Consider the following 20,647-nt stretch of genomic DNA (forward strand, 5'->3'; position numbering starts at 1 on the left):
TGAACCTGCAGGAGTGTGTCTCTCTCTGTTTCTTCGTTACCTCCATTTCTCCTTTCCGCCTTCATCTTGATTCCAGTTTATTGCTGAAATCTGGTTATTCACAGATTACCTTTCCATTTTTAGGATGCAGTCTAAGTTTGTTCCCAAGTTTGTTGGTCCCTTTCTGATCCTTAAGTTACTTTGGATTGCAGCTACTCCTGCAGCTCCCCCACCCACCTCAATATGAGGTAGAGGCGATTTCAGACACTTGATGGGTCGGAGGTCAGCTGCAGTATTTGGTAGCTTGGACAGTGCAGGAGGAGTTTTATAATCCGTGGCAACAAACTTCATTTCTGCGTGCCCCTCCATTGTTCCTATGAGTTCATAAGAAATTCCCATCCGAACCTATAACTCAGAGAAAGGGGATCATTTGTTTTGTGTGAGGGTACTGTCAGGTCACAAGATACATAAGGATGCAGAGGGCTGGGAGCTTGTAAGAGATGGCACCCAGGACAGTAGAAATTATGCACTCATACCCATAAAACGATATTTCCCAAACTCACATGCATGATCAGTACAGTCAGGGAAATTTCCAGGTCAATAGTGCAAAGCAAGTTTTTAAGCCCCCCTGTGAGTTTTAGGGGCAGATGTACAACTGTTTTATGCGGTCGCAAAAGGGAATTCGGCCCGTTTGCGACCGCAAAATTGGTCAGCCCCATGTACAAACCATATTTTGCGACTCTCAAAATATGGTTTCCAACTTGCTATTAGGAAGGGGCATGCCAAGTGCGTCCCTTCCTAATAGCGAGTCTGACTGCAGTGTACTGTTGCAGTCGCAAAACACTCGCAGTTTATCACCGACTTCAAGTAGGTAGTAAACCATTTGCAAACGGGAAGGGGTCCCCTTTGTGAATGGGTGCTCAAATATTTTTTTTAAGTAGGCCTACCCTAAGAAATGAAACTGAAAAGTTTCATTTTTCTTTTTTAAATTAATCCCATTTACCTTTAAGGAAAACGGGCTACATTTAAAAAAACAATAACTGCTTTATTGAAAAAGCAGTCCCAGGCATGGTGGTCTGCTGACCCCAGCAGGCCACCATCCCTGTGAGTGCTAGCTATTCCCAATGGGGTCGCAAATTGTGACAGCCTCATTAATATGCATGAGGCATGCAATTTGCGACCCCATTGGGAATCGCAAACAGTGTTTGAGACACTGTTGTACATTCAGTTTAGCGAGTCGCAAATTGCGAGTCGCGATTCTGCGCAATTTAAGACTCGATAAACTGAAAGGTCGTACATCTGGCCTCTACTGTCTGGCAACAATTGTTGTTATGACTCTTTGCTATCTGCTTCAGTTAGAACTCTGCTTTCTCTGTCCCTTCATCTTTGTTTTATTCTCTCCTGTTCAGTTCCCTTCGATCCTCTAGGTTCCTTACCTGTTTGTGGGTGCCGATTTGTTACCTACTTGTCAATCTGTCTCCTCGTCTATGCCTCCTCTTTCCCAGAGCAGCATTGGCATTTCATCTTCGGCTTCTAAGCGGGGTTTGCAGTACACCGGGGGCTAGTTACAGTATGCCCTCTGATTGTACTGGATCAGTCTCGAACTCCGTTACTTAAATTGTAATTCCTATCGTATTGTATCAAGACATGTAGTAGTTCATGTTCTCTAACCAGTAGGTGGAGAGGTTGACTTTAATAGTTCTTCCTTGAAACACTGCGACCCGGGAATCGTGTCTTAGTTTTCCAAAACCAGCTTGTAGGACTCTCTCTCTCTTGCTTTCTCTTTCTATTCTTACCAACTTGCATAGCTTGAGGCCTTCTGTTTAACCATGTTGGATTTTTTTGAGAATGACTCTGGTGCACCCTGTGGCACTCCCCAAGGCGAGATGTGCTCTTTCCTGTTTATTCTCTCTGACGACTCTCACCCTGCCACCTTCTGAATCCACACCTCTACACACTCTGGTACCTAAAAAGAAAGTCTGGACCATGGCACCATCTCCTGTTCATCCTAATCCTTCCATGACACCACCCTGGAGCCTAGTACATTACCCTGCTCAGAGTTCTTATTAGCACCACCTTTCCTTTGAAGTCAGCTGAAATTGTTCTTAAGTCTGGAAGAGAAGGTCAGAACCTTCATTGATGAATGACCTCTACCTAAGCATTTCGCTAGGATGGAGAAGTTTTTTGGATCTGATCAAGTCACCATTAAATGTTGTATAGAATATGCTGACCTGATGGCCTGCTTCTTCTTTCCTACTCTAATGCTTCGCTATATCTCAAGTTATAAATTGAAATTTTCTGGATACTTAACCAGAAAGGAACTTGCCTCTTTATTCCACTGGTCCTCCGAAGAAGGAATTGTCATCCTTAGCACAGTGATGCGTAAGACTGCAGAAGCCCTCCTGGGAGCCACAGTCACATATTTGCTTAGAAATGTAGTACCCAGTTACAGCTAGGCACCAGGGGCCAGAAGGTTAGCTATTCAGACAGTCTTACTCATCGTACGGCATACCCATGTCTATAAGACTATGTCCATTGCTTGTCGGAATTGTCTGAACTGGTGCTGAAAGACTAATGACGGGATGAAAAAGCCCTTTTCTGATTTGGGCATTGATGGCTTGATCGCTTCGAAGCAGATCCTGAATTGCGGGATGGATTCTGCAGACACTGTAGCACAGCTGTCACACTACACTGTCGGGTGCGTTCAATTGGCTTTCCTAGAGAAGTCCAGACCACATTGATGGACCTGCCCTTTGATGGCGAGCATCTTTTCCACCTCTTCTTCGCTGAAAGATTTTAAGAATAGCAAGGCTATGATGCATGCACTGGACTTGGCTTCACCAGTGAGGGCGCTTCATCAGCAATACAGAGAACGTTGGGACACCAATATCTTCCAGTAGTGGGGTCTCCAATTGTACACCAATTGGATGACAGTAATTACGGACTCCTAGGATATTCTGTTGCTCCGCAAGGGCTATGCCATGCCCATCCTGTTCCTGTCCTCTCTCCAGACTGTCCTCCTTCTGACAAAAAGTGCTGTCCAGCACCTGATTTGATTCTGGAGGTTGATATCCCTTTCAAGCTGAACAAAAGGGACATAGAGGTAGTGCCTCTGATAGAAAGGAGCATGGAATTCTATTCTTTCAATTCCGGATATTTGCAAACTCAAGCTGTTCATTTGGCAGGAGAAGGTCAAGATGCTGTCTGTGAGTGAAGTCTTGCTGACCTTGAATGTGGGAGAAAGGCTGGTGTCCCTGGATCGCCAGGATGTCTACTTTGATCTGCCAGTTCCCTCAGTTCACATATGCTACCAGAGGTTCACCAGGGGATCCAAGCGCTATCAGTGCGTAGTCTTGCCATCAGGGCTGATGATCGTACCTCATGTTTTGATTAAAGTGGTAACAGTTGTGGTCGCTTAATTTAGACGGTCAGGGGACCATGCATTTCCTGTGAGGATCTTCTCATCATGCCACTAGGTGTCGCTTCTGGGAAAGTGTTCTGTGACCTAGACTCCACGATGAACGCATATAAAAGAGGTAAGTGTATCCTAACGATCATCTCGGAGAGCTGTAAAAAACATCACTGATTGTATAGAAAGTAAAACATCAATTTATTGCTGCAGAAAAGTAGTTTGGGACCTGTACAAGGCAGTTATTTTATTTTTTGAAAACAGATTTTATTGTCAAATTGCACATATGTCTCAGGGCCCTGTACCCCAGAGGCAACTGCAGTATCAGATTGTACATAAGCAAGAAAGTAACTGACCTTTTCAGAGGAACACCCAAAACACCAAATATAGTATGACGATTAGGATATTCAGCCCCCCCAGCTCCCCCCCACACCTCCCTCCAACTCCCCCCCCCCCTCCCTAAAAGGCAGTTATTTTAATTCCCAGGCTTTCCTAATCCTTTTAGAAACCAGAGCCAGTCTAGATTCTGTTTCAGGGATTGCTTCCCGACTGCTGTTGCATTGTGGTACTTGTATGGCTTCCCTGAGGCTGAGAGCTGGAGAGGAAATACTTCATGGATCCGGTTAAACTCTGAAGCATATGTTATTACCTCAACCATACCCATGTACTCCTCTCCATGGCTTTCTGCCATGTTCCAAAACCCTTCTGTCCACCCGTTGCTTCCTGGAATCTCTATTCACTCTTTCAAGCAGAAAGATGGGGAACCGTCTTCACCTGTAGTCACTTGTGCATCAGCAGGCTTACACTTTTTTTGTTGCAATGAGTCCCACCCTTTGTGGGCGTGAGCTTGAGGAAGGATTGGAGACTGGTTTCTGGATTCAGACTTTTTGCTGTCAGCTGCCTTTAGGGGTGGGGGCTCACCACCTTTCGTGTCCAGTGGCCTGCACTGGTGATCCCGTCTTTTAGATCCTGCTAGGAATCCTGATTCCAGCCACTAGTTTTGTTGCAAGAATCAGGCTGCCTTGTGCAGTGCTCCCTACATCACAGTCTTTCCTTCTTTCTGCCTTACCTTCTTACCTAAATATCCAGAATTTGTGTTTTTGTTTCATTTTGGACTTCTGACCATGTATTTGCTGAGTTGGCAGCATTTCCTTGCTTCTTTACATCTGTTGCTTTTGTCTGTAACCATGTTCTGAGTTCCTGTGTTGGTCCCTTGAACCAACAAGGCAATAATTGTCCCAGTGCCTTTTAGCTACATCTTAATCTGTGTTCATGTTTCCCTTCATCAAGGCATTGTTTTATCCCACTGGCTGTTGGACAAGCCCACTCTTGATCTCTGTATTCCTTTTCATGATTTCTGTAGCCCTGTTATTGTTTTCTTATTGAGAATTCTTCCCTGACTTCTCTGTACCTCTCTGAGCTAGTGTTAGCATCATACCTGTGCTCAGTCACTGTTGTTTGTTCTTTCCAATTGTCTGGATTCTACTCATGATCTTTGTCTATCCTACGTTCTGGTTATTCTTTCCACTCTGGTCTTCCCTATCGGAAACATGTCCATTGTCAGCTGCAGCTCTGTATCTATTTGCAGTGTGCCCTCTAGGCTGGTCTCCAGTCCAATCAGGTAACGGAAGGACTTCAGTTGTTGCATCTAGCTCCCTTGGAGTCTTATCTGTCTCTGAATTGTCAGTCTGGGTCCACATTTACACTCCCTAGTCCCATCTACCTCAAACATGACCCCTATAGGTGCAGTGCTGGAAACAGACTACATGATGGTCTTTCATCCTCAGAGGATCATGGATATTCAGGAGACTATTCTGAGGGTCTGACTTCAATGCATCTTCTGGTCCTGCAAGTCCTCACTCTGAATGGTTCCCTGGGGAACACTGTAATATCCTTGCACACAGCGTGGCATGCGCCACCCCTCAGCGTTTACCTACACTGTCCATGAGCCATGTATACTTTCAGTGGAGGTTCTAGTTCCACATGGAGCCATCATGACGCTGTGAACCTGGGAAGTTCAGTTGCAGTGGACTCACCTTCGGTTCAGATGTGTTGCTGTGCCGCTGGAATAAAACTACTTCAAAAGACACCTTTGTGAAGAATTTGATAAGTTATAAACACCTTCGTGTTCAGCTTGTCTCAGGATCTTCTTTACCTGTTTCCACCCATTCCACCTCGGGCAAAACTCCTGCAGAAGTTCTGAGGTTTGGGAACAGTTGATCCTGATCAAGAAAGATTGTGCGTGAAGAGACCTGGTAATTCAGTTTGTTGGTACTCCGCATTTGGACACTGCGTCTTCTCCCATGCAGGATTTTGGAGACTGAACAATGCCAGTGTGAGCCCTTTTGTCTCCCGTATGATGTTGGAGATTTCATATAGGCTGACAGAAGCCTCCTACAGACTCCATTGATTCAAGTCCCTGGAACAGCTTTGCGCAGTGGCGTGAGTCAAAAGGCTTGGATACCTTCATATCATGCTTTTATGAAATAATGTATTTCATACTGTCCCTTAAACATAGGTGGATGGCTGAGGCCACAGATCATGGTTACTTAGGAAGCCTATTTTCTATTGTGTGTGTCCCTGACTCTACCCATCATCGTTTAGATTACCAATAGTGGCGTGTCTTCTGAACTATTTACTTTATTTGTTCCCTTCCACTATGTTTATTGATTGTCACTGGGATTTGAGTTCTGTGTCAGGAGTAATAACTCCAGCTCTTAGGGTTAGAGAACTTCAGGCCCCCTCAGTTTGTCTAACTTTGAGGGCTTTTACATCAACAAGTTGCTCCTCCGCACCTGTCAAGCCTTCTTGCCGACAGTACTTTCAGTTTTTGGATACAGCTCTCAGCCTTCCATCTTTCCTCCCTCTCCTCATCCCATCAAGTAGAAGGAGTGTCTGCATAGAATGGACACTGGACCCCAGGTACATCGACAGCACCCGACAAGAAAGAGTGCACGATCAGCTCTTTGTGAGCTTTGTGGGAGCCAAGAAAATCACGGTGGTGACCAAAGGGACCATTTCAAGTTGGATTAAACAATGTATTAAGATCTGCATTGCCTTCGCAAAGAAAGACCCCGTGGAGGGCATTTGTCCCGACTCCGCTAGGGCGATGGCTGCTTCTGTGACTATCACCAGAGGCATTCTGGTGGCTGACCTCTGCCAGACGGCCACACAATCATCACTGCATACGTGGGCTGAGCATTACTGCCTCATAGCCCAAGCACACAGTACCAGATACTTTACCTGGGCCTACTGCCCAGTGAGTGCTGCTTCCCATCCCCACCGCTTGGGTGGTATAGTTTTTGGAATTCATGTTTTTTATTTAGTTTTTTCTGTTAAGGCGAGGATTTTTCCTACAGATTCCTTACTGCACCGGCAAACTCCCATGGTATGTGCTGGTTTTGTGGCTATCAATGATGCTGTCAGTTCCTGTCCTCATGCCTCATTGGGATGAGGAAACAGGAACAGATGTCAGCACGCCGGGTCCTTTTGTCATGATGGTTAACTTCATCTCTGGCAGGCTGGGTCATGGCTGAGGCTGCATGGAACCACTTGAAGATGCAGGGCACCTGCTGCTGGGGAGCAGCGGCAGGAGGAAGTGTTTTCTGCACCCGTCTGAGGCATGGATGGATATTCTTAAAGTGAGAAATCCGCAGGAAGATGAGATATCCAGCAGAAATATTGTTCCAGAAGGTAAGTAATATTTTCTTAAGATTTCAATAGAAAACTGAAAAACTACTGAAATTCTTCAGTCATGTGACGTACATGACAGCTATCCCAGTGCATTGGTCAGGATGTCTAGCATCATTTCACAGATGTAATTACAAATTATATATTGCATATCATCACTGCTGACATCACATATGCTTGGGCGATATCCCACACAAGACAGGAGAGGCCGATGCAGTAGAATGAGTTAAGGTTTCTCCTCGGAGTAACTCCACTCCTGTTGCTCCTTCAGCCTATTCCACTCCCAGCAACCTCGACGTACTGCTCTGAACCTGATCCTATGTGAATATGTCCTTTATGCTGGGAGACAAGACACTAATATACTGGAGACAGAGTGGGTGTTTGGGGTGCCTCGGGAGTGCGCTTGTCCATGACTATCCCCAATCTAAAACGTTTGCTCTAGAATCGCCTATAGATAAGGAATTTCACTTATACTACCCAAGCCCTGTTTATGCCTTGGTAATTCAAACTGTATTTTATATTGTAAAGATCTTTTTATTTTTTTATTTCAGCCTTCTAAATATTTTAATCCTGTGAACGTGTGTAAAAGAGGTAAGTGTATCCTAACGATTATCTCAGTATGCAGTAAAAACCTATTACTGATTGCCCTTGAGTAAAACAGCATTTTTTTGTTAAAGAAAAGTCGTAAACGTACCTAAAAAAAAGTGAATCACTTACAGTGCAGGCGCATGCTGCTGTCTAACATGCAGAGGTAGACGGCATGTGCATGTGAATTGGACAAGATGTTATTTATACGGAAGGAGTAAAGAAAATGTGTTTGTGTGCATTCGTGCGATGCTCTTTACTTAAGCACAGTGTCTACAATTTAGTAAACTATTGTCTTAAGAATGTTGTGAGAAACTGTACCATAGTTATGAAAACATTAACCCAAAATGCATGGATGACATTTTCATTGGGGCGGATGGCTCTTTTAAATTGACCTTTTTTTGTTTTCTTGACCTGTTTTTAGGTTTCACCTGCAAAGCGCTGTCGTTACATTACTTGTATATTCCTTTCTTATTTATGTCCCTTTCCCTTGAATTCCCTTGAGTGCTTTTGACCCTGGCACCTGCCATGCAGTTAACTGTGATTCCACCTAGAATTGGAATCCACTTCATTCTGTTCCTGCCTTTGTGCTGAACAGTACTGTGCCTTGTGGATTAAGCATCTTTAATCTTCACCTGGATTGTCTACTTCCTGTTTATGGATTTTACAGTTGTGCTTGTGAAATCTTTTGTATACAGTAAAAATCTTAGAAGGGGCTTACATCCCGCCCCCTTGCTTCCTTTTTTTTCATTGGTTCCTATGCCTGTCCCTTACTTATCCTCTGTTTCTATTGGCTGCAGCATTCTATTTCCTCCTGTTCCTCTCATGTGTTTCTCTTATGAGTGTCCCTAGTACTGTATTTATTTGCTTTGTGGGACTTTTTTAAAAAAAAGCTTTGGCATGCACAGTGCTTACTCTTTGCTTGATTTTTACTTTATGCTGAGTGCATGGCTTTTTCCATCACTCTTGTTGCTCCCCCCCCTTTTTCCCTCCTCTCATGCACCACTTTCATGACAACCATCAACCATCTCGACCCATCCCCTTCTCGGCGCTTGTGATACTGCCGCCATCTTGGAGTTAGGCAGCAGTCGCACTAATCAGAACTCAGGAGACTACAGTGCTCTGGGAGTGATTGTTGGCTGTGCTTGAGTGCAGGGGGTTCGTAGCCTTTTTGTAAACTGGCTGCTGTGTGTCCAGGGCTGTGTTTCAGTGAATAGTATCTTCCATGTGCACATGTGTAGTACGGAACGCAGCAGCACAGTGCTTGCCCTGTGCTCTTTTCTGCTAAGAGCATGGCTCTTGCCGTCCCTCATGTTGCTCCCACCCCTTTTCCCTTCTCCCATGCACCACTTTAATGCAGAGAGCGAGTCCCGACACTTCTACCTGCAGAGGGAGGGGCCTCCTAGCTACTAAAAACAGGTGCACTTGTCAACAGATCTTTATCCTCTGCTTAGCAGGTAAATCCGTGTGTTTCAGCCCGCTGCTCGGCACAGGGTGATGTGCTCTGCCTGACCCCAGTCCGGGTGGCTCAGTCCTGGCTGGCACCACTGCAAAGCCTGGTTGGGGCTGACGTCTTAAGTTCATAGCCTCCCGACTAGCCGGAGCTCGTCTGCCTAGCTCCACCCCTGCACCTGACACCCCGGATACTGCCCTTGAAACCTTCCTGCTGTGGTCTGCCCCACTGTACTATGGGCTGTGCCAGTACCTGCCCTGCCTGCCAGTGAAGCGCTGACTGCTCCCTAAGATCAGTTTGGCTGGCCACTCCTGCGCTGTCCTTCCATCGGGAGTATTCATCCCTCACTCCTGCTGTCTCCTGTGCCATTCACACTGTTGAATATTCACGTCCCACCTAAGGGTCTCCCTCTCCTACACCTTCCTCCCATGTGGGATCTCACCTCCCACACCTGCTGTCTCCTGTGTCCTTTTCACTCCAACATCAGGGCTCTCCTCCCTCTCCTGCACCTTCTTCACTTCATTCACTCCTGCGCACTCCTTCCCGTGGGGGTTTATTCTCCCACTCCTGCTGTCTCGTCCACCCTTCTCACCATGGAATATTACCCTCCCTCTTCAGGGTTCTTCTCCCTCCCCTGCATGTTTTTCACTCTTCCCTGTCCCTCACCTTCCTTGCTTTCCGGCACCTTCTTCACCGTGCTATCCCACCCCCCAATAGGGCTCTTTTCTTGGACCACCCCGCGCTAGTCTGTGTAAACACCCCATCAGCTGTATCCATGTCTATAGCCTCCTCACACTAGTAATTGAACTTTCACACTTAGTGCTTTTCTTTTCTCTCACTAAATGCTCTTCATTTTGTGCACGCTTCGCCCCACGCTGCTACATTTGCTTGCTCCTACTCCCCTATCTTTTACACATTCCACTGCCAAACCAGAAAATCACCCCCTCCCCTCCCATTACACCCTTTTTCATTGCAATACATCACCACCTGGACAATCTGACATACTCTACTGCCCCTCCACTTCCTGCACACTTCTACACGTCTATATTTATCATTTTTCTTTTCTTTGTCTCTCTTTCCTACACTGCACTGCGCAGATGCGATATGTGTGTAATGTTGCGCGACGGACCGAACCATTGCCCGAGGGTCCGCGCGCGTGTGTTAGGGTCACACCCCCCCAGCGTAGCCGGAGTTGGGTGAGCCCGACGTCCCCTCGGACGGCACGCACAAATGTTAATAAAAAGCCCAGGGCTCTGGGCGTGGCAGGCATTACACTGACCACCACTAGTACACCTGTGTCCACGAGCGTTTCATTTAAAGGCCTGGGGCCCGATATTACACTGGCGACGAGGTGGTCTCGCCACCCCATCGAGTGCTATCGAACCCTCGCTCTTGCCCAAGGAGCGGTTCCTGCCACCTGCTTTTGGCCTAGCCCCTGCGCTGCCCCTGGCCCCCCCTGGCAGCCCTGCGAGGTCCCCTGCTGGCCCTCACCTGTGTGCCGACGCTCCCGACTGCCTTCCAGGCCTGCGGAGACTGGTTCCTCCTCCTCCGGCTGCCTGCCTCTGCTACGGGGCCTGCGCGCGCGGAACGCTGGGACCTGCCTGCCGTCTCTCACGCATCTCGCGTGCAACACGTGGCCCGGCCCTGCCATTCCCCACGCATCTCGCGTGAGGCCCGTTTTGGCTGCGAAGGAAGCCCCTGGCTGGCCCTGCAACCTCCCTGGACGGCCCCCGGCCCTCCACTCGCCCTACCTGCCTACAGACGACGCCTGGGTGTGCGGTGAGCCCCAGCGGTGAGTCGGTGACGCCCCCAGCTGCCGCCTTCAGCGAGTATGACCAACGTGCCCCCCCTCGAGCCTTTCGAAGTCACGGGCACCCCGACATCCCAAGCCGCACGCTGGAAGAAATGGGTGGAACGTTTGGAGAACTACTTTGTGGCGGCGGAAGTCGCGGTGGTGCGGAGGCGCGCCATGCTATTGCACCTGGGAGGTGAGGCGATCCATGACATTTCTAAAGACATGGTGGAAGCTGGGCCGCCCATGACCTACGCCACGCTACGCGACGCCATCACAGCGTACTTTGAACCGTTTGCAAGTGCAGACTATGAACGTTTCCTGCTCCGCCAAGCCCGCCAGCTCCCAGAGGAGTCGGTGGACGTCTTCTACGCCAGGCTCAAAAAACTTGCCAGCACGTGCACACTCCCCGATGCGGACGACGAGATCCACGCACAGTTCATCCAAGGCTGCGCGTCGTCCAAGCTCCGTGAAAGGGTACTGGAGGCGGACAACATGCCGATGCGCGACATCCTCACGCTAGGCCGCTCGAAGGAACTGTCCAAGGCCAGAGCCGCGGTCACCATCAAAACAGAACCGGTGTGCGCCATCACGGCAGAGGTAGCCGACACCCGCACGAAGCATCCCCAGCGGAGGAGCCCGAGGCCTGTCCAACCGTCTCCCAGCCGAGCTTGTGTATGGTGTGGAGGAGCGACACCACACAAAGGGGCGTGCCCGGCCCAAGGCAAAATCTGCAGCGCATGTGGCAAAGCCAACCACTTTGCGAGTGTATGCCTGTCCACATCAAGGAAGAAGCAAGGAGGCCCGCCCAGGAGGGTGAGACAACTGGCACCCCTACCCAGCACCTCCGCCAACAGCGACATGGATGACGACGACGAAGCGGATGTCGCCTCGGTGCACGTGGTGCGGATGCTCAACACCCTGGCCGCGACCCCGTCAACCGGACCCATGTGCACAGTCTCAGTACAGGACCAGGCCGTACCGGCTCTGATCGACACCGGTGCCTCCATCAACCTGATGGCGGCCAGCGTATACCGGACGCTGAGGAGCGCTCCACCACTCCGGCCAACGAGGGTGCAAGTGTATGCCTACGGCACCCATCGCCCCCTACGCCTGTGCGGGGCTTTCAGGACAGACCTATCCCACGACACCACCCGGCTGCCCACCAAAATATACGTGTCACAGGAAGGGACAGGATTCCTAGTGGGGTGCCGGACAGCCCAAGACCTGGGCCTGATCCACTTCGCCCTCACCGTCCAAACAAGTAATCTCGACCATCTGGTGCAGGAGCACACAGCCCTATTCAACGGAATCGGGTGCCTCAGAGGACCCGCCGTACACCTCCACATCGACAGGACAGTCGCCCCAGTAGCCCTCCGGCATCGACGCATCGCGTTCCACCTACGACCCAAAGTGGAAGCCGAACTACGGACACTGGAGCAAGCGGGAATTATCGAACGGGTAAGCGGACCCACCCCATGGGTGTCACCCATCGTGGTGGCGAAAAAACCGAAACAGCCGGACGCAGTGCGGATCTGTGTGGACATGCGCGTCCCCAACCTGGCCATCAGACGCGAGCGCCACCTGACGCCGACCATCGACGACATCGTGGGAGAGCTATCAGGCTCCAAATGGTTCTCCAAGATGGACCTGAGGTCGGGATACCACCAGATCCCGTTGCACCCCGATTCCCGCCCAATCACCACATTTTCCACGCACGCCGGCCTCTGGCGCTACACCCGGCTCAATTTTGGGATCTCGAGCGCAGCGGAGGTGTTCCAGAACATTATCCAGAATGTCCTGCAGGGGCTGGACGGAGTCTTGAACGTCAGCGACGACATCCTCGTCCATGCCCCTACTCTAGATGAACATATCCGACGCCTCCGAGCCGTGTTCTCCCGGCTGCAGGAACGAGGCCTTACCCTCCACAGAGACAAATGTGACTTCCTGCGCAAAGACATTAGCTTCTTCGGATACCGATTCTCCGACCAAGGGATAGGCCCGGACCCGGATAAGGTTAAGGACATACACGCGGCCCCCGCGCCTACCTCCGTGACGGCTGTCCGCAGTTTCCTGGGAATGGTCACATATTGCGGGAGGTTCATCCGAGACCTGTCTGACCTCACGGGGCCCCTCCGCGACCTCACCAAAGCCTCCGCCACCTGGGAGTGGGGCCCCGCACAGCAAGAGTCGTTCCAGAGAACCAAAGAGGCGCTCTCGGCTGACACCACCCTAGCGTACTTCGACCCCCGGCTCGATTCACAACTCATAGTGGACGCCAGCCCGACAGGCCTAGGAGCCGTGCTAGCCCAGCAGCAGAGGTGCGGAGAGTGGGCCCCCGTCGCGTACGCCAGCAGAACACTCACGCCAACGGAGCAGCGGTACTCGCAGATCGAGAAGGAGGCCATTGCGATCCTGTGGGGGTGCCGCCATTTCCACATCTACCTGTATGGACACCCGTTTGTGGTGATCACTGATCACAAGCCCCTAGTCCCGCTGTTCCAAGGCTCGTCATCACGCCCTCCCCCGCGGATAGAGAAATGGGTCCTCCAGCTCCAAGAGTTCCAATTCACTGTTGAGTACCGACCAGGCGCCCGAAATCCGGCAGATTTCCTGTCCAGACACGCCCGCCCGGCCACGGACGTGGAAGCCACGGAGGCGGCCGCTACCGAGGAATATGTCCGGATGATTGTGGAAAGGTCCCGACCCCTGCCGATGTCCCTCAAAGAGGTTGCGCTGGCTACCGAAGGAGACGACTGTCTGCAGATGGCCATCAGAGCGGTCGCGTCTGGAGATTGGAAGCCGCTCCAAAGCCCGTCGTCCTTTCGCACGCCCGAGGCCCAGGCGTCACTGAAAGCGCTCTACATCGTCAGGAACGAGTTATCGGTGTCCCCCGAAGGATGTCTCCTGAGAGGCCCCCGCCTGGTACTGCCCGGCAGCCTCACCCAACGGGCCGCCCTCCTGGCGCATGGCGCTCACCAAGGCATTGTCAAGTCGAAGAACCGCCTCAGGTGCAAGCTCTGGTTCCCGGGACTCGACAAGTTGGTTGAAGACACGGTCCAGCGGTGCCCGGTGTGTTTGGCGACCAGCCTACCCGACCCCCCAGCACCCGTGATCACGGAAGAAGGCCCGACCTCGCCGTGGGTGCGAGCCAGCGCCGATTTCGGCAGTCTACCTGGAGGACGACACATGCTAGTTGTGGTAGATGACTACTCGCGATACCCCGAGGTTGGAGATTGTCCCCTCAACAGCAGCAGCAGACGTGATCCCCAAGCTGGAGAAGGTCATGGCCACCCACGGACTCCTAAGTGAGCTGCGCACGGACAACGGTCCACCATTCAACGGCACAGAACTGGCCGAGTACCTGCAATCCCACGGCATCAAACACCGCCGCATAACCCCACGGTGGCCGCAAGCAAACGGAGAGGTTGAGAGATTGATGAGGACTCTAAACAAAACTGTTCAGATTGCCCTGGCAGACGGCCTCAACGTCGAGCTAGCTCTCTACCAATTCCTGCGGGAGTACCGGCTGACACCCCACTGCACCACCGGGGTTCCCCCGAGCCACCTATGTCTGGGCCGAGCGATCCGGGACACTATCCCGCACCACCCTGTGTGGGAGTCAGCACCAGACCCACCCAATCGCTCCACAGAAAATCGACTAAAAACGAACCAAGAAGCCTCCCGGCGGCGGAGAGCGGCGGACAGTACAATCCAGGTCGGCGACCAAGTGCTAGTGAAAGACCGGCACCCCGGGGGAAAATTCCGCCTGCCCTTCGAGCTGGCCCCATGGATTGTCACCAATGTACAAGGGACCCTGGTCACGGCCGTCAGAGGCGGCGAAAAAGTAACTAGAAACGTGTCATTCTTCAAGAAAACCCCGCGCGAAGAGGAGGAAGACCTCCAGGAGTTTGAAGACTACTACCCAACCCCATCTCACAGCCCTCGGAACCCCCCAGGAGCGGAAGAGCCCCGGAGGGCGGAGAACGCCGGAAAGGACTCTTCGGCGTCAACTGAAAGGGAGGAGGTGCCACAAGCGGCGCCGAGCCGCCCAGACCCGGTGGTGGCGGACGGCTCAGAGGACATGTTTCTCACCCAATCAGATGGGCGCAGCCAGAGCCAGTATCACCTACGCCCGCACCCGCGACCATCCCAGAGGTACAGAGACTTTGTGGCTCGCTGTCAACTGTGGGAGTGAGGGAAGGCTGCCCCTCCAACAGACAACCAAGTAAGACTGTTCCTTTGTTTTCCATAGGACTTTTGTTAGAGACTGTTAAACTGTTGGGTCGCTATAGGCGACTAGTTTCGGTGGGTTTCAATTCTGGGTAAAGCAGGAATGTAATGTTGCGCGACGGACCGAACCATTGCCCGAGGGTCCGCGCGCGTGTGTTAGGGTCACACCCCCCCCAGCGTAGCCGGAGTTGGGTGAGCCCGACGTCCCCTCGGACGGCACGCACAAATGTTAATAAAAAGCCCAGGGCTCTGGGCGTGGCAGGCATTACACTGACCACCACTAGTACACCTGTGTCCACGAGCGTTTCATTTATAGGCCTGGGGCCCGATATTACAATGTGGTAAAACAGAAAAGCTGTACTTCGCAGTAGCCACTTATGGAGGAAGTGCCGTGGGGCGGGGGAGGGGCAGGGGGTAGTAAACTCCGGCTCACGGCCGACCGGAGTAATGTAAATAAATAAAACAAATTTCAATGCGCATGCTGAAACGCATTTGTTTTATTTATTTACATTACTGCGGTTGGTCGTGAGCTGGAGTTTACTAACTCCCACCCTGTCCCTCCCTCACCAGCCCACTGCCCCACGGCACTCCCACCACGAGCCGCTACTGGTGCTTCGCCGGGAGCCAGGTGAGGTGAGCGGTGCAATGTCAGAGCTGTCTCCGGCATATTAGGACACAGAAGCGCTGCAAGAAGTACCATACTGCCCATCCACCACCCACACAGTGCTGACTCTGCACTTGCGCACCATTGACATACCTCTCACCCAGCACTCACATTCCCCCTCACCCTCCAGCCACACCTCTCACCCTGAACTCAAACCGCTCATCGTGCACTTATACGCTCATCCTATACTCGCGCACCTCTTACCTTGTACAGGGTAACATCTCTCACCCTGTGCACGCACCCAATTCTTATCCTGCACTGAACACACATCAGTCACCATGCATGGAGGCACTTTCACCCTGCACTCAGACACTTATCAACCTTCATTCATGCAACACTCACCCTGCACAGAGGACACTCACACCATTCTCCCTGCATTCAGACACTGCTCCCACACCTCTTAACTTATTATTAATCCCATAGGCAAAACCTAATGCATTTACCAATGCTTTTTATAATGGCTGTTTTTGTTCCCGTTTTCCGAATCCTTACTGCTTATCACACAGTTTTCCTCTCTACAAGAGAACACGCTCTCCAAAGTGAACAAAACAAGGATGGATAACATTGACCCTGAACACTAGACTTGTTCTTAGAAGGTGACTTCCTCATAGTGTAAAAATTCCAGCAGAGCACCATCTCCAGATACCAGCCACTCTTTGAAGCAGGGAATGCACCTGCCACATAGTGTATGGTCTGGCCCTTGCAAGTGATCCTACTCTTTATCTACACTTAGGTAGGAGATTCACAGACGTCTGGGTCCAAGGCCCGCCAGTATACAGATCATCCTCCTAGCTAAGGTGGACTGCCTTCTTCCCAACCAGGCACAATGTTGGCATGTGCCTTGATAACCTGGACCGATGTCGTGACGTCATCAGCATTCGCTGCATCAACCATTCACTGTCCACAAGAGTGATTCATGCCTATCTCAATGTGGCTGGAGTTACACAACTACTACAGGCACCCAAGGTGCCCCCAGAGGAGCCCCTGGACTACCTCTGAATCCCCACCCTGCCCGTAATTACAAAGTTTCTACTGTTTCTGTGCCAGGCTGATTTGTATGGTTTCAACCCTGGTTATTAGAAAAGTTGTAGTTCACCAATAAATGGCGTGATAAGTGATGTCACCAATTGATGATCGATATTCTTGTTTTTCATTGCACTTTTGGGGGATATTATGCCAGGGATACGAGTACACCTTGAGCACAAAACACAAACATTTAGCTATACTAGGGCACTTTGGAAGAACAAGATGGCATCGTTTAGATCTGCTAAGGCAGCTATGGTATGGGATTGCCTGTCATCACCATTGAATGTCTGCAGGTGCCTCTGTTGGCTTTGATGTATCTGCAGCTTTCCGGCTGCATTTGATCACCGTGAGCACTCTGCCGCTTGTCTTTAGATTTGCTGCACATCTATTACCTGACAGCGGTGCTACGGCCGTGTGTCTTCATATAAACCCTATGAGCATATCTGATACCTGACAGTGGAGTCAAAGCCTTTCGAATGCTTATAACAACTGTAATGACAGTAATATAGTGAAAAGTGATGTCCACGACAATCTAATGGGTAATAATGTATTCATACTTTGTCCCCTGCCCACAATACCTTCTGGGCACAGGGAGTGGTGTACAGGCATGTCCTATCCCCTTGCCTCCCTTTTTTAGAGGGCACATCCCTTGGTCCTGAAGAGTCAGCAATGTATACAGGCCTTGAGCCATGGTTGTTACTACCAAGTACCCCTGTCCTTAGTTCTTATTGGGTAATCGCTGTGGCTTCTTTCAGTGGGCAGCAGCTAATGGATGTGCCTAATGCAGTACTTGGGTGCTGCTTGTACCTACTGCTGATCGCACTAGGAACATGGCATGTTCATCAGTTATGCCCGGTGTGCATTGCTCCTGTTTTCATTGCCCGTTGTCATAGCCTTCTGCTTTAGTCACTGGGCACTAAACACAAGGCACGCCTACAGCACCCACTGTCATGGATTCCTGCCATGACCAGAGGACTCAAAGCATGGCCTCCAACCACATATCCAGGAGCCTGACATTGGGCCCAGAGCACGGTCTTTGGCCACATTCTGATCCCAGTAGCCATGCCCATAGTGCTCAGTGTGTGCCCGCGTACATGTTAGAAGTATGTCAAAGTTCCAGCCTGAAATAAGCTGTTCAATGCAAAGGCAGTGATCCCTGGAGGGATCACAGTTTACATGGGTTCCCTTGCAGGTTAGAACTGCAGCAGCCAACCACCATCGAGATGAGCGGATGCTTGTCTTCACCTCCAAATAGTGCTCTAGCTATGTTGGCTAACGCCTAGTCTGAAAAAACAATAGCTAATGTAAAATTCAACTGGTACCCGGAAAAGATATTTTTCTTTCATTTCATCTCAATCAATGGTGCATCAATATCTTCAGTGTTTCCCTAAAATCTGATCCTTCAGCCCCACGGTTTGCATGGACACCCATGTCAATCTCTGTAACTAGCTCCTTCCTTTGGTACGATAACCACATGAGAGAAGTAACTCTTTTTATATTCTAGAAATCTGAAAGACATATGGATGTATTTTACTCCGACAGGGGAGTGGGCACTACAATGTCTTGAAGTAGCACCGGTAAAGCCAGGATCGTTCCTGTGGTATTCGTTAGCTCCGGTGTGGATGCTCCTGGTAGGAAGGCTTTCAAACTCTAGTGCAGGCTGGATAACCTTCGGCATCTCCAGATGCTCTTTATTTAAATGTGTCTTCCAGAAATCAGGTGTCCACAACATCAAAGTTAAGACTGCTCTGTGGCTTTCAAAGGGACCACCCTACTGCTGTGGCCTTCAGGGCAGCCATTTGCTTTCTTCAAGCGCTTCTTACTGAGGAAGAGCTCCCATCAAAGTACTCGACAGGCACAGATTCTTCTTCAAGCCAAATATTGTTTCCGCCAACTTCAAGGCTTATGTCTAACTTTATAGTCTTCTCACCCTTTAAGAACTGAGATAGACCGATTAAGGGTGACTCGCAATGTGTCCTGCTTTCTGTATTCTTGGTGTCAAGCTATTCCAATGTAATTTCCCATCCCTCCCATCTAGTTGGATACGATCCTGCTTGTCCTGCAGGAACGTGCACCCAGCTCCCTTTTTTTCAATCAGTGGTGCATGTCGGAGGTGAGTGCATGCATATGTGAAAGACAACCGTCTAATGATGCGGCATCCTGAGAATATGTTCTCATGAACATAGCATTGCTCCAAGGACCAACAGTAGAAACCAAAACACACAGTAGGACATGCAATAGGTCTTTCCCTGACTTAAATATCAAACCGCAGGAGAGTTGTAGGCACTTGGTGCAAAATTCAAGCTGCAATAAGGACATTGTCACTAGACCTCCAGGTATTCCCTGTCTGCTGGCTGTGGACATATTCAGGATGTAAACAACTGCTGCAGATGTGCTGTGGCAATCAGCAGGTTGATACCCAGAGAGTTTGAGGTCAGTCCACCTTGCTGACTCCTGTGACAGTAAGTAACCATTGTCCAACAATTAAAACAGTATCAGCAAAAGAGATTTATTGAACTCGTGGGAACTTGTTGCTAATGCTTTATTTCTAATGACTGGCTTTCAGGGCCCTGGAGACTAGTTTCTGGGGTTTTCATTTGCGCCACCTCCGAATCTGGTATCTTTCAGTGGAGCTGCCCTGAGTTCCTCTCTTGGGTAATGACACGCCTTTGACGTAATAACATAGGAATTACCTATGACAATGCTGTACCACTGTGAGACTGCAAAGGAGTCCCAGCCAAGTCCATCTTAAAATGCCTCCAGGCACGCGGATCAAGATCACGGCATGCTGGAGACCGTATCAGGATACCCGTGGTGTGACGAGGTTCACCTTCGGTGGTCGGCTGTCGCTTCAGAGGAACAAAGTGACAAGGATGTGTTTGGGACGTAGCAGAGTGGTCCTGAGAGTGTATCTGACTCCAGTCAGAATGAATTCCAGTCTCACAATATGTGGTAGGAGCATTGCGCGTCTCTGCAGGACTAGTAGGGTTCTGTTGTCACCAGTCCAGTCGCTCTTATGACATGGATATCCAGATCAGGTCCTAGTAAGATGTCTGAAGGACCTGTTTTGTGGGATTGACCCAGGGTGGTGAAGCCACATGTGGGTCATTGTAATGACTGTAACTTTTCTGGGGTTTGTAAGTCTTCTGTCAGTTGTAACTTATTCAGTGAAGTAATTGTCAATTACTTATACACACACGGGTTGTAAGGCATCTGGTGGCAGCATCTGGACAGCTGCTGTGGGTAGGAAGCGGCAGAGACACAGGAGCGCATGCTGGTGGCTTACCTTTGTTTTCCTCCGGACCTTTACCACACACTTGTTTTCCTCCGGTCTGCCTATCATAGGTTGATTGAGCCTCTAATAGCCAACAGTACAAGTCTTTCTTTCACACTAGCAAGATCTTCAGGTGTAATCACGCCTGATGAGAAGCCGTGACAGGGCCTTCCTGGACAACATGATGTGGAGTGAAGACAAGAGCGCTCTCTTTGGGACGTCTTTGTTCATTGATGAGCCTGGCTCTCTTGTGCAGAAGCAGGCTTCGAGTTTTCTTGTCACAGCCTTTACTTCTGCCGCTCGAGCATCAGAGCGTTGTTGAGTCCAGGCAGCCAATAAGCACTTTGTGGACTTTGTCGTGGTAGATATGGTGAGCTGCATCCCGTTGGCTCTGTTCACCTTTTCCTGGTCAGCTTGCTGGTCTGAAACTACACAGTATGCCTCTCTCTCTCTCTCTCTCTCTCTCTCTCTCTCTCTCTCTGTCTCTCTGTCTCTCTTTCTCCTTCTCCTCCTCCCCCTCCCCCCCCTCCATCATCATGTCC

General features: G+C 50.2%; 1 protein-coding gene across 1 annotated transcript in view; it reads left to right on the top strand.

The window, feature by feature from the left end:
- The window catches only part of EPHX2 (epoxide hydrolase 2), a 574,957-nt gene that overhangs the window by 404,961 nt on the left and 149,349 nt on the right, over positions 1-20,647 (top strand). The window contains exon 14 of the mRNA XM_085613110.1: positions 7,630-7,669. Within this exon, the coding sequence (XP_085469236.1) occupies positions 7,630-7,669 (40 nt within the window). The remainder of the gene's footprint in view (positions 1-7,629; positions 7,670-20,647) is intronic.

Source organism: Triturus cristatus, chromosome 6, assembly GCF_964204655.1.
Source record: "Triturus cristatus chromosome 6, aTriCri1.1, whole genome shotgun sequence".
Classification (NCBI taxonomy): domain Eukaryota; kingdom Metazoa; phylum Chordata; class Amphibia; order Caudata; family Salamandridae; genus Triturus; species Triturus cristatus.